The 15,381-nt window shown below is 34.5% G+C and overlaps 1 protein-coding gene across 1 annotated transcript in view; it reads left to right on the plus strand.

The window, feature by feature from the left end:
• The window catches only part of Flz (filzig), a 29,193-nt gene extending 14,890 nt beyond the window's left edge, over positions 1-14,303 (plus strand). The window contains exons 2-8 of the mRNA XM_026627994.2: positions 8,170-10,484; positions 10,577-10,703; positions 11,092-11,278; positions 11,747-11,931; positions 12,398-12,513; positions 13,358-13,477; positions 14,093-14,303. Of these exons, the coding sequence (XP_026483779.2) occupies positions 8,170-10,484; positions 10,577-10,703; positions 11,092-11,278; positions 11,747-11,931; positions 12,398-12,513; positions 13,358-13,477; positions 14,093-14,257 (3,215 nt within the window). The 3' untranslated portion in view covers positions 14,258-14,303. The remainder of the gene's footprint in view (positions 1-8,169; positions 10,485-10,576; positions 10,704-11,091; positions 11,279-11,746; positions 11,932-12,397; positions 12,514-13,357; positions 13,478-14,092) is intronic.
• Positions 14,304-15,381: the final 1,078 nt, after the last annotated feature.

Consider the following 15,381-nt stretch of genomic DNA (forward strand, 5'->3'; position numbering starts at 1 on the left):
AAACCTAGTAATTGTAACCTAAATAATGCCATACTACTTAAATATACTAAGTATAAGTAATTTTATATATTTAATATGCAATATTTGGAAAATGGGGCCGCATTTTTTGTACGACGCGGCACTAAGATTGAACTCGGCACTGCTTGTAAATAACCACGACATTTAAAAAAGACACTAAACACCTTCAATGATAATAAAATAAAATAAAAATATATATTTTCGAATTGACACTAACACTAAATACTAAGAAAAAAAAAACTACATATCAATTTCAAAAACATACATACCTAATAATTTTACGATTTAAAAATGGAACAATTAAACGCATTACGGTTACGCATCTCAGTAGATTGAAGAAAATTGTTTTAAACTAAGAAAATATGCTAATCGCACTGAAGATATCTCTGCTATATACTTACTGTCACCATTGTGTAGTGGGAACTTAACTTTTATGAGTGGAAAAATTACCGTGAACAAACAAAGACAAGAGTTTTTACTCGAGATTGGGTTATTAATCGTTGTAAATAAAGGTTAGTAGGCCATTGTGGAGTCAATTCAATGGTACCATTTCTTTTAGCTTCTTCATTTCCGTAATCAAGATGTAAATATATAATTTGTATATAAAAAACGAGCCGCGATGGCTCAGTTGTTACAATATTTAAGCACAAATAAATTATCTCGTGATCGGTGATGAAGGAAAGTATCGTGCAATGCACGTGGTGGATGAGAATCTGTCACACGTGCCCACTAATCCATATTGGCGCAGCGTGTTGAGCTGACATTCTCATCAAAAGGGAGATGCGTTTGCCCAACATTGGGACATTAACAGGCTGTTAGATTACTTTTCAACTCTTTGGGCTTTCCGCGTCAATGAATCATAGAATCGTTAATGAATCAATAAATCATAGTCCCATACCGATAATTTCAGCAGTTTTCACATGAATGACATTCAGAAAATAACAAAAGTCATATATATGATATGTCTTATGTTATCGACCGTTGAAGAGTTATGGGTCAGATCAGGTCATGTTTCCAATAAAAATGAATTTTTATCGGAATTGCCCTCTGAATTTAAAATTTCAATTCGGTATGAGGAGTGGTTCTACTTCAGATATATCTGTTAAACGATGATGCAAGGCATGCTACCTTCATTCGACCGCTAAACAGCAATACACTAAAAGGTGTTGGAATAGTGAGTGAGCCAGTGTAACTACATGCAATATAATCTTAGTTTCTAAAGTTGATAGCACGTTGTCGATGTCAATGTCAATGGTTGACGACCTCCGTGGTCGAGTAGTGTGTACATCGGTTTTCATTGGTACGCTACTCTGAGGTCCCGGGTTCGATTCCCGGCCGAGTCGATGTAGAAAAAGTTCATTAATTTTCTATGTTGTCTTGGGTCTGGGTGTTTGTTGTACCGTCGTTACTTCTGATTTTCCATAACACAAGTGCGTTAGCTACTTACATTGGGATCAGAGTAATGTATGTGATGTTGTCCAATATTTATTTATTATATTTATTTAATGGTCATGGGTGGCTGTGACCACTTTACTTTAACTTACTCCGGCTGTTTGCCAATCTGAACACTAATCCATATAATTAATGTTATAAATAAGCAAATCAATTTTAATTAATGACGTAATACTTTGATGTTATAAATTCATAGTCAAAAATCTCAGTCACCGGTTCGGAAATTAACCTCGGACCTGAGAACCGGCGAAAGAAACTCAGCGGCATTTTTTTAAATGTTTTTTTTTTTTATAATTATTGTATTCATACAATAACATTAACGATTCTTTTAAATCTTACAACTGAACATTTTTGAACGTTTTCTGAGATCCTGTTGTAATATGTAAGAAACCTTTTTAAATGATTGTGTTGTCCTTAACTACCTTTACCTAAAAGTGCCATAAGCTTTAGTTTTATGAATGTATCAAGTGTGCATCATTGTAACCTTTGTTAGTAGTCCTATATAAATGCGCAAATAACTCTGTCCGTCTGTCTGTTACTCTATCAATATTAAACAAAACAAAAATCCACGCCGAAAAGTATAGCTACTTATAAATAAATAAAACTATTTATTTCCAATCAGAAAGTTAAATAATATAAAAGATAGAGTGCTTTAACTTATTTCCACCTAAATATCCGAAAATCCACTACAGTGCGATTTTTAAGTCATTTTCTGCCTCGCGCAACCACTCTGTGGAACCAGCTTTCCCCGGCGGTATTTTCCGAACCGATACGACTTGAGAACCTTTAAGAAAAGAGCGTACTCATTCCTTAAAGGCCGGCAACGCCCTGCAAGCCCCACTGTGTTGCAGATGTCCATGGGCGGTGGTAGTCACTTTCCATCAGGTGAGCCTCCTGCTCGTTTGCGCCCTATAACATAAAATAAAAACTAAGCCATTTAAGAGGTGGTTTAAACTAAACTATGTATATCAAATAATCGTAATTATAATTGTATTCATAAATTGCACTTTCAAAATAAACTTCGTGATTAATTTTCTAACGACTCAATGCCGGTGGTCACTTTCACGGGCCGTTTGGAATCGTTTTGCGGTAAAACGTTAAAATCCACAACGAATGCGGATGTGACGTCATCGAGTGAAAGTACTTTTCGTTTTTGGTTCCGCATGAAATTGTTGAATCGTTTGAGTAACGTGTTACGTGTGAAGACGTTATTGTTTTATAAATATGTACTACTCAATGTGGAGGCGTTTTGTTTTGCCTAACTGAGAAACCTACTGAACCAATATCCATTAAACTTATACTAGAAGATGCAGAGCGTTTCGAAGAAGGTTTTAAGATATATGATTATACTACCCACTGAACTACGGTTCTCGCTGGTTCTTCTCGGTAGAATCCACATTTTTTTATGGCCTTGGTTGGCGGACGACCATATGGGCCAGTGATGGTAAGTGGTCACCACCGCCCATAGATAATGGCGTTGTAAGAAATATTAACCATTCCTTACATCGCCAATGCGCCACCAACCTTGGGAACTAAGACGTTACGTCCCTTGTGCCTGTAGTTACACTGGCTCACTCACCCTTCAAACCGAAACACAACAATACTGAGCACTGCTATTTGGCGGTAGAATATCTGATGAGTGGGTGGTACCTACCCAGACGAGCTTGCAGAAAGCCCTACCACCAAATTACTACTGAACCGATTATAGTTTCACATTTATTGTTTAATAAAATCCTCTGGAATTACGAATTATTTTGAATTTGATTTTGTCTAATAAAATTTGGAACAATATTTCGAACGATATGGAAAATCATGATACCTCATTGACTTTATACCAGCTCATCTTGGTACGTATTCATTCGACATCCATTTTGTTTTTTTGGTGGGTACCTTCTTGGTCTAGTGGCTGTGTTACTTGACAACCGATTCCATAGAGTTAAGAAGTTGTTAGAGCTATACAACCGCTTCTTGGACGGCATATCAGCTACCTTACGCCTGATCCCTCTAAGATCGTCTCAAATTACCGTTCCATCGGACTATACATTGAGGTAATAGAGAGTCCATCTGTGTTTACGCGGACACATGTACAAAAATTCCTTTGCGATCGACCTCCGTGACTGTAATAACGTCATGAGGTCATTATTATTATTGTCATTTCTGTGTGAGTGAAACAGTGTAATTATTAATATATGTCATGTTCTAAGATACCTTTCCTTGGAATTTCATTTAACAGTCTATCTGTCTACGATATAAAGCATACTTTTTGACTTCCAGGCAGGATATATTAGATACATATATGTATTTAACTAACATGACTGTATTTTTAAATGTTAAAGTAACTACTGAGTTTCTTGGCGGTTCTTCTCGGTAGAATCTACATTTCGAACCGGTAGTAGCTTCACTTAATATAGTTTGTTAAATAACGATTCAAAAGTGCTTGTAAAAGCCTACTTGAATAAAGTAAATTTTGATTTGATATATTCATTCAATCTTTAATTATCATTAACAGGTTATTTATATATGTAATATTTTTAATAATTATTCTAATTGACATGTTTTGTGATCACGAGTCAAAATAAATAAAAAAAAATATTTTATTTAAACTATATCTAGTACAATAAAAAGTACAAGCTTAAATTTATTTATCAATAAATTTCACCCGCGTCTTTGCCTGCGTTGGGGGGGGGGATTGTTCGTATGGTTTAGGTACAAAAAGGTATGTCCTTCCTTGGGGTTCAAGCTCACTCTTCATAACAAATTTCTTTATCGAATTCGGCTTAGTGAAAGTCGCGAAAGCTTATAAGACAGACCGACAGAGTTACTCTCTCATTTATAATATTAGTATAAATTAATATATTGCAAGTAATGTATATTGATAGAAATTTAAGAAATATATAAGAGTATTTAAATTTTCTACAGCTGAATAAAAGATCATTATTTTGAAAATATATATATTAATAATATAAAATAATACGTTTATCTTAACCGTCTAACGCGACATGAATTAGCAACACAAACTATTCACATTACTTAAATATTTAATTTACTAATGTAAAAAAGTATATCAACATATTTAACGGAATACGTTTAATTATATCTTTGTAATAAATAAATTCACGAACACAAAAAAGTATAAGAAATTTAATTGGCGCTTCTAAGTTTTTCTAGTCTATGGTAACCTTAAAACAGTTTTCGACCGTGACCTAGAAATAAAGCAACAAGAAGTGTCACTGCACATACAAGAGTAGGTAAGGTCGCGTTCACATGGGATATAAATGTTCGTTTTATGCAAAAATGCGTTTTCTGTTTTTATTACGGGAGATGTAATGAATATAACATTACCTCAATTGAAAGTGGAATGAATCTCTTTCGTGTATTAGAAATTTCTAATTCACATTGTTTGAAATTTTTATTTTTATTTATTAATCATTCTGACGGTTGAAAAAGATCTTGTAGTTGATTTAAATCTACTCTAAAGTGCATCAGTAATGCCCGTTTGTTATGACATCACGACTATAAAACCTTTTCAACGATCGCAATGTAATTTAACATAGCGGTAGAGTGGGAACTATACACACAGCCTATTTCAACAACTCGAAGAGTAAAAACAAACAAATAACATAAACAGTGAATTGACGCGACATCATTGGTCGAGATCTTGAAATATCTATGAAATTCAGTATAGATTATCTAAATAATGACATTTTGAACATTGACGAAGCTGCTCGGAACTTTGGAAGTAAAAATAAAGTGACTATAATAATAATAATAATAAAATAGCTTTATTCCACAAACATAAATCGTGACCAACAAATTTAGTAAATTGAACCATTTTAATTTGTGGATCCGCTCAGGGTAAAAGCCACCTCCAAAGAATTCCATTTATTTCAGTTTTTGGCTCAGGTCATCCAGTCCCTTTCTACGTAGGCCACAATCTCGTCCTGCCACCGAGCGCACGGGCGACAAATATACTGAATATAAGGGTAGTTAATTTTGCGACTGCAGACGGCAATTTTGACAAATTTAAAATTTACCTTAACGTAATTATGAAGTCATAGGAGTAATTTCGTAGAACTCGAATCATGCATACGGAACGAACTCGAAACTTATCTTAGCAATCGTGAACTGTCAAAAAGTGGTAAGCGATATTGACTATAGAAATTATGACATTTAAATGATAAAAGTATCAAAATCGCGTATCATGAAAAGTCAGTTCTCGACGTTTCATTACTTATAACGAAGGATAATTCCATTAAACCCAATTCATTTACTAAAATAAATATTACCTGAGTTACCTAAAAATCGCTAAATTTTGAAAAGAATCCGATTAGAATCCACGAAGTCGCGTGTAACATCTAGTGAATATTATGTATGTAATGATGTATGTAGTTATAATATTTCCGGAACAGGATACGACGCTCTGAATACCAATAGTATTGTAATGGAATCCAATGAGTTATTTGGAACACTTTCCAATGATTTTTATTGGTCACGATAAAAAAGGTCTAATGGATTTTCGGTTTGTTAACCAATTGATGCTAGGTTCAGACTTACGTTAGTCACTACAATTCTGTACTTCAAAATTCCTAAAGAGATTTTTTTTTTTCATATTTATATAAGTGATTGGATTATTTTTCATTTGAAATACATAATTTTAATGACTCGTTTATGTAATGATTAGGGCCATACCTCGGGTTTTTATTAAGTTTATTCGGTTTTTCAATAAGGATATTTTCCATAACAGACCAAAGTTTAAATCTTCTTGAGAGTACAATCCCGTGTTACAAAAAGCCTGATGTCCTGGGCGTTAAAACTGGTTCTGTTTTATTGTCTACCCAATCTGAATGTGAGGTAATAGAAGGAGAACCTGTGTTTGCAGCACAACATTGTGCTCTATTATTTCATTCCATTTTTGAAATTCGTCAATAACTGTATAACAATTATGGTGTATTGGTGATGGAAAATGATCACCACATTGGACATTGGTCCTATAATTAATATGAACTATTCCTTCCATCGCCAATACGACCAACCTTGGAAGTTATGATGTCTGATGCCGTGTGGCTATATATTAGTGTAACTATATGTCAATTACACTGTTTCTTTTAAGGCTCATTTAAAACATCCTTACTAATATAAATAAGACTGTTTGTTCGTTATCTTAACAACTCAACTAATCATCATACAGAAAAAACATAGGGTACATAATAACTGCCCCCCTCCCCCCAACCACACGTGGAAGCCGCGGAAAATAGTAGAAATTTACCCGACATAATGTCAAGCGTTTGAAAATAAACGAGAAATATAGTAAATTACATATAATTTTATGTTTTTTCTATTTCATTTAAGTCACGTACGACACTTTCTAATGCCGTTAATATAGTTTCACCAATGTATATATTATGGATTAATTCATATATATGGCGAGAGCAATTGGTTCAAATCATTTTATAAAATTAACTTTCGAAACGATGTTAGTTTTCTAATAAAATTGGCAATTTTACAATTTTTTTTTAAATTAAGATATCGAGTCTGTATAAAGTATACATGTACATAAGTTAATCTTACTCAAAATCTTATGACGACGTTGCAAAAGATAGTAAAGATCTGGACATCCTGTATAATACTATGTTTTTACTTTCAAAAGTGAAATTATTCTTACCTGAAAACTTTTTTGAGCATATATTATTTATAATCTTAACTTTGTTTCGTGTTCAGTTACTTGATTTGTACTTTTTGATTTACTGAACGTTTATTTTTTTATGTGTAACATAAATTATCTGCTTTCCTGCAAACTATGAGAGAGATTTCGTGAAAAGGGACGGAAGTTTGTAACGGGTAGCCACTGAAGCGTGCGTTATTTGATTTGACCAATGAGCGCGCGCTACAGTTTATCGTCAGATAGTACTAACCAATGACATCTCAAATGTCACACATGTTATGCAACTGTTTAGGTTATGGGTTTAAAAAAGAGTCTACTACTATTATGCCTTCAAAATTAAATTAAGTCGGTTATCTCGACCGCACCGTTCAATCTCCATCGCGTCTTCTCTCATCGCACGTGACATTGGCGAAATAATCTCTGTCCTCTCAGCAAAAATGAAAGACAAAAATAAAAAAAAAAAATTATACAACTGTATATCACTCGTTTTTTATTGTAATATACTAGCTATTGATATTCATAAAAGATATCATAGTAAGCTGTAATTACTAATGAGTAAAATGCATTTAATATATAAACCATTAAATGTAAATATTTCATGTATTATTGGATCTGTCATTGGTAATTCTAATCAATAAATTAATTTTAAATATAATACCCCGTTTACAAATTCTTCTCCAGTTTACTATCTGTCTATATTTATTATAATCCGTCCTTATAATTTTACGATGACATATATATTATATACTAACGTCTCCTTAGAGTTTCATACTAGTGATGACTTTACTTCAAATTTGCATTCAATAATGACGATTCAAGAGTGATTGTCTCTTCCTCTAGGACTCTACTCATACTCCATTCTACTTGAATAAATTATATTTTGACTTCGATAATTGTTACTTTTGCTACTGTTCTTTATTTATAATAAACATTCGTGAGATTGATCAACTGCAAATCAATGATAATTAGCTCTATAAATTTCATAAATATTCCAAATACATAATTTTTCTTGACTTAATATCTTCATTATTTTTCAGATGGCCGTAAACTATTCGGAGGATATAAGATAACACCATCGTATTGCAAAGCAAGCCGAGCGGCAAAATATAACAGAGGCAATACAATATGCATGTTTAATCATGAATGCGTGCAAAGAGGCGGAGAGGTCGTTGGTGCGTGCATGGATGGATTTCTCTTCGGAGCATGCTGTCAGCTACGTTCAGATAGCCAATCGCATTTACCAAAAGGCCCCGGTGTCGTTATGACCAGTTACCTAGATTACCCTGACCCTGAAACGGAGACTGATGATTATGATGGTGAGCAATTGAGTGCTTGGCATAATAGTTTCAAACCAGTAATCACACCCGGATACAGACCAAGTACAAATCCAGTGTCTACATCTACAATGAAGACTGAGCAAGATCTCAGTACTGAAAGTCACCAAGCAGAAATCATATCTGAAGGTTTCAATCAAATTACAAATACTCTCTTAAGTACTCCGCCTAAAGATAACAGTTTCTATATTAAACCAGAAGATGTATACACACACAGCACGATAAATCACGTCGTTGCTGATACTATACTTCTACATAAGAATGGTACAGAAGTTAACGATGTTGTAAGACCATCAGATTTTAATATTCAAATATCTTCAATGCAAACTAAGCCAACAGTTCCGCCAACTTCTACATCAGTTCATTCTCCTTCAATTATTGTATCAACACATCGACCGATATACAAACCTGTATTTAAACCAAAGCCAGCAAATAAAACAACGACAAAACATCCTACAACAGAAAACTATGTGATTGTATCTACTATTACAAAAGATACACAAAAAATGCCGGAACTCTCATCTATAAATAGTATTATACAAATGCTCAACGAGAGTACTCCTAGTATGAAAGATGATGTAAGTTCTCCATCCACTTTAGATGTTATGGAAACCAAATCTTCACCAGCTCCATCTACAGTAGCCCCCATATCATACAGTAGTAGTTTTCCTAACTATTACATAACTACTGGACACTATGTTACACTCAAACCATCAACATATCCCAGCAGTACACCACATGTTACCTATTTAAATAAAAAACCTGTGTCAACGAAAAAACCTTCTTACGGTAATATTTATACAACACCAAATAGCATACCTCAAGATGATAGACCTATCAAACCATATTATTCATCACCTAAACCTAGTCAATCAACTAGCCAAGATATAGACGCATTTAATCGATATCCCACTAACCCAGATGAATTCGGTGAATCTATTACAACATTTAGTTATGTAAGCTCAACTACTACGTCTAAACCTACTACAACTACCAGAATACCGCCCTCTACAAGTTACGTCACGGGATCAAAGCCATTAAAAAGACCGGTTACTTCGTCATCAAACTTCGTATCATCAAAGCCTTTGAAAAGACCAGCAACTACTCCTTCAAATTTCTTATCAACTTATGACGCCGCTGACTCCTTCTCAAGTGTAACACCAACAGTCATCGTATTAAATAATCCCAATATAGGAACATCTGGAGAAGAGACACAATTCGTAGAAATTTCTCAAGAACCATTCAAGAAACCCGTGAGTCAAATAACGGTAAATAACCATATTGAATCCACGAATAACATTTATATGGGAAAACCACCTCAAAGTACTGAAAAACCAAAACCACAAACATCTTATGAAAGGCCATCTTCACCAACAGTTGTTATAACACCAAAGCCATCACCTGTAACCACACCTTATCCAATTAGAATTTCAGCAACTGGGCCATCTTCAACATCAAGCACTCCTAGCTATGATTCCTACACAGAATATCATTCAACGACCACTACGAAAACAGAAATGCAAACGTCTCCTGATAACTTTATAAATTTCCCACCAGTTAGAAATCCAATGCTGAACTCCAATGGAACTAATTCAAACATTTTCAACACAAGCGTGTCTATATCTGATAATGAATTGGATGACATGGACTTCTCAACGCCAACCTGGCAAGATGATGACAAGTTAAATGATAAAATGAATCTATTCGTAAACAAAATTGTAGGCAGCCTCCAGGGTACCTTCCAGGAGCTACATGACATAGTTATTCTTGACAAAAAGCCAAACACGACAATTGTACGTGATAAAACAACTACAGTTAAGCCTCCAAAGAAAACTGTCCCGACTCGAAAACCAGTTACAACTACGAGAAAACCTGCTAGAATTACAACCACAACAAAGAAACCGGTAAAAACGACTAAAAAACCAGTCAAACAAACAACACCTTCTAAGAGAACTACCACGACTACAACAACCACAACAACAACAACCGCCCCACCAACTACAACGACAAAAAAACCTGTAAGTTCATAATACTAAATTGATGACTTCAGCAGCAGGGTGTCATTTTTGGGCAATATTGTAACTTAAATATGTTTTTCTTTTACTTTCAGGTGACCACCACAAAGAAATCGAAGCCGACAAAAAAAGTCACCACGACCACCGTTACTACGACGGTAACAGAGCAAGATGAGATAACAACGGAACAACCTGAGGTCATTGACTATAATAATAAGAATTGTAAGTAACAACCTTAAATAATATAAAGGAACACTGTAAATGTCCCACAGGTAGGCTAAGATCTTTTCTTCTTTTGAGGAGAAGATTTGTAGTTAACTTCACGGTGCTCCAATGCGGTTTAATGGATACACATAGTAATCAATTTCATTTGGCACGTGCAGTTCGCCTCACGAAATTATTTGGTAACAGAACTGAGCACGTGATAAATTATAAACACACAAATGAAAGTTCAGTGGGTTTCCCCGGATGTGAATCCGCAATCTTTGGTTAAGATTCACGTTTTCTAGAAAAATTAAATAACAGTCTGGCAATCTTATTAAAACAAACACATAATACCCACCAATGACAAAGTCTCAAGTCAAAATAATTAGTTACATTTTTTTTTCAGTATGTGGAGTTCGTCCAATGATGAAATCAGGTCGAATAGTCGGTGGCAAGGACGCTAAATTTGGCGAGTGGCCTTGGCAAGTTTTAGTCAAAGAGTCAACGTGGATGGGTCTCGTCGTCAAGAACAAATGTGGTGGTGTCCTGATCACCAACAGATTCGTAACAACCGCTGCTCATTGTCAGCCTGGGTCAGTTGTACACCGGAAATATTTTATAAAATAGAATTGTTTGAATTTTTAATAACTGATTATTGTATATTTTTTATATGTACTATGGCAGAATGGCCATTTGGTCACCATTGGCAATAGACATTAGCGCCATAAGAAATTTTAACGATTCTTTACATCACCAAACCATGGGAACTAAGATACTATGTCTCTTTTGACAGTTAACTCATCCTTCAAACCGGAATACAATGATATTAAGAATTACTGTTTGCCGGTAGAATATTTGATGAATTAGTGGTACCTACCCAAACGTACTTGCACAAAGCCCTACAACCAAGTAAATCATTAGAAAAGACCTACAACTCAGCACTCGATTATAAAACTGACCATACGACTTGACAAATGATTAATTAAAAACATAATATTAGATTAGATAAGTATATAATCACAATAGAATCGATAATAATCTCGTCCAAAATATCGTTACAGATTCCTAGCATCCCTGATAGCAGTGTTCGGTGAGAATGATTTGTCAAAGGACGCTGAGCCTCGGAGACCGGTCGCCAAGAACGTGCGGCGTGTGATCGTGCATCGACAGTACGATGCCGCGACGTTTGAAAACGATCTCGCCCTCTTGGAGCTGGACACACCCGTGCAATTCGATGCTCACATAGGTAACTACTGATTTTTTGCCGGTTGTTCTCGGTCTGATCTACCTTTCCGAAACGGTGGTATCTATACTTTTAATTCAACACTAATATGACGCTTCAAAATTGCTTTTTTTACTTGAATAAAGAATATTTTGATTTTGGTTTATAATCAAATTTTTAAATTAAAAATTATCTAATTATTCCATTTTTATGTTTAATTATAAGTTAAAACATACATTACAAAAATTTTGTAATGATATATATTTAAAACTAGTTGTCGCCTGCAGCTTAGCTCGTTTCAGGAGTTGGTTGTCGAGGTTATATTACCAAAAAATAACCTCTAGCCTTGGGGTTAACTACATCAAATTCGGTTTTATGATTTTGGCCATGAAAACATAACAGATAGACATAAAGAATTCCCAATTATAATATTATAGATAACATAAGTAAAATATAATTGTATTGTATTTTATTTATTTTAACTTTTCAGTACCGATCTGCATGCCTCAGGACGACACAGATTTCACGGGACGAGTCGGAACCGTCACTGGTTGGGGTCGTCTTACGTACAATGGAGTAGTGCCTTCAATTCTACAAGAAGTTCAGGTACCTGTTCCATTGATCAATTAGAAAAATCACAAGGACTTTATACCGATATAATGACTTGGTAAGCTAGGATACTTACCACCCAGTCGTCAAATATTCTACCGCCAAACAGAAATACTTACTATTGTCATGTTCTGGTGTGAAGAGTCAGTGAGCCAGTGTCATTAAAGGTATAAAGAACATAACATAGTTCCCAAGGTTAGTGATTCATTGGTGGTGTAAGGAATCTTTAATATTTCTTACTGCTCCACTGTCTATGAATGGTGGTAACAACTTACTTAAGTAATAAATAATGCATACATCTACAGATGCTTGTTAAGTCACTAATGCGATATCATAACATGTTCTAATCGAGTTTCTTATCGGTTCTCGGTAGAATCTTAATCACGAACCAGTTCCGAACCCATATTTACATTCAATTTAATACTGCAACATGACGCCATAAAATAAATGACAATGTTTATGTAACTTTTTCAAATTCAAAGCATATTTTGACTTAATAATTATATTCATCTTAGACATAGTTAATTATTAATATTACTAGGTAAACTTTATGAATGAAAGTCCCTTAATCAAATAAACCATAAAAGTGAACTCATTATATTGTTTTTTATGAAAAAATAATGAGAATGATGCGTGCACAAGATGAAGTTCGAAGTAGTCAACTTCACGTGTTATCTTATTTCACAATGTTTATTACGAATATAAATTGTACTTATATTATTATTTTATTGTAATTAATCATTTTCATGCAATAAAAACACTATTACGTAATGATGCCGAAGAAGTAGAACTTCTCACGCGCGTACAATTAGCAGGTTATATAAATATTATGCTTCGTCAGGTTCCCGTGATCGACAACAGCGCTTGCCAGGAGATGTTCCACGCAGCAGGCCACGCTAAGAAGATTCTTAATTCGTTCATCTGTGCTGGTTACGCTAATGGTCAGAGAGATTCTTGTGAAGTGAGTAATGTTTGATTTCTCAAAGCCTCTATATATCCCACTGCTGGGCGAAGTTCTCCTCGATACTAATTGAATCAGACAAATACTCATCCTTACGATGTTTTCGTTAACACCGATCACGAGATGAATTTTAAACAAAAATTAATAATATTGTCAATGACGTCATGAGACATTCGCAGTACCCAAAAGTACCATTTGAACTCTTGACCTTTCCACTGACGGTATGATAACTCATTAATGCTTGTCTGGTTTTGAACCAATCCAACCAATCTTGAAACTTGGCATATATTGTATGGGTGTTATGATTTCTTCCACGTAGAACGCGTGCATCTTAACCGATTATTGCGAGTTCAAGCCGGGCAGGCACCACGGAATTTTCATGTGCTTAATTTGTGTTTATAATTCATCTCGTGCTCGGCGGTGAAGGAAAACATCGTGAGGAAACCTGCATGTGTCTAATTTCAACGAAATTCTGCCACATGTGTATTCCACAAACCCGCATTGGAGCAGCGTGGTGGAATATGCTACAAACCTTCTCCTCAAAGATGAGAGGAGGCCTTAGCCCAGCAGTGGGAAAATTACAGGCTGCTAATGTAATGTAATTATTTCTTCCAGGGCGACAGTGGTGGTCCCTTAGTGCTGCAGCGCGATGATGGTAAATGGCAATTAGTCGGTACAGTATCCCATGGTATAAAATGTGCAGCTCCTTACTTACCAGGAGTGTACATGAGGACTACATATTATAAGCCGTGGCTAAAATCTTTAACGGGAGTTCGTTAATTATATTAGAATAGTCAATTAACGTCCATTCCTCAAAACGAGTTCCCAAACGATGTTGCCCTTGAGCGATCATTGGTTAATACGCGTGACCTTGATTGGGTAAATAATTTCTTAGGATCGTCTGACATGCCTGATTCGTCTCGCTTGTCTCTAGCCGCGCGCATCGACCAATGAGGTGCTAGTGTTTTGTGCCCTAGGAGTTCAACTCGTGAAATGGACTATAGTTTCTCAAAACCTATTGTATATCTGAATTGTTCCATCATGTCATTGGGTATACTATCTTATATAGTCATAATATATATACCTAACGTACCTATAACTAAATTCCCATAACGTAGTTATATTTAAAACTAAACGCGATATATCTCGCAATAAACATTGCTCCACCCTGGGTGGGTCAGTGTAGTATTATACAGTCCTCTGTTCTAATCTTTCTCAATAATATTATTTTTTTAAATCGTCTAAGATTAGCACATTTAAAGGAACAAAATATTCAGCTTTATATTTTATATATTAACGCAAATCTGATGCAATAATTTAAGAAAACAATAATATTCATTTTATTTTGAATTTTAATCGTTAAAGCTAAAGCGTATCACATCCCTTTCACTCGACTTTCGAATAATCAATTTTATCAATGCATTATCATTCCATAAAAAATCATTCCGTTCCACTTACTTAATTTATAACGAAAGTGTATAAAATTAAATTTTTATACTTTCATTTTGTAAAATTCATCATCATCATCTTTTATAAAGCGCTTGGTCGATGCGAAATTAATTTTAAAATTCGAATGTTAATGTGTTCCAAAAATAAATAATGTTTGATAAATGCGCAATAATTTGTGAAATTCGAATTTCGAATCCTATCGTATATACAAACGACGATTTTTTTGTAATCGTTTCCTAATTCAAAAAGATCATTATTGAAAATTCTGTTATGTGAAAAGGATCATCCCAGTATTATGATTAAATTAATATACGACATCCCACCCCGTATATTATGCACTGTCCTTATTTATTTGAATTTATATATATAATATATAAACTAAACTTAATAATTATAGCAAAGTCCTTTAAAGTTAAAATTTGTTACTTAAAAATAATATTTGAGGTAAAAATATA

The sequence above is a fragment of the Vanessa tameamea genome, chromosome 28 (assembly GCF_037043105.1).
Source record: "Vanessa tameamea isolate UH-Manoa-2023 chromosome 28, ilVanTame1 primary haplotype, whole genome shotgun sequence".
NCBI lineage: Eukaryota > Metazoa > Arthropoda > Insecta > Lepidoptera > Nymphalidae > Vanessa > Vanessa tameamea.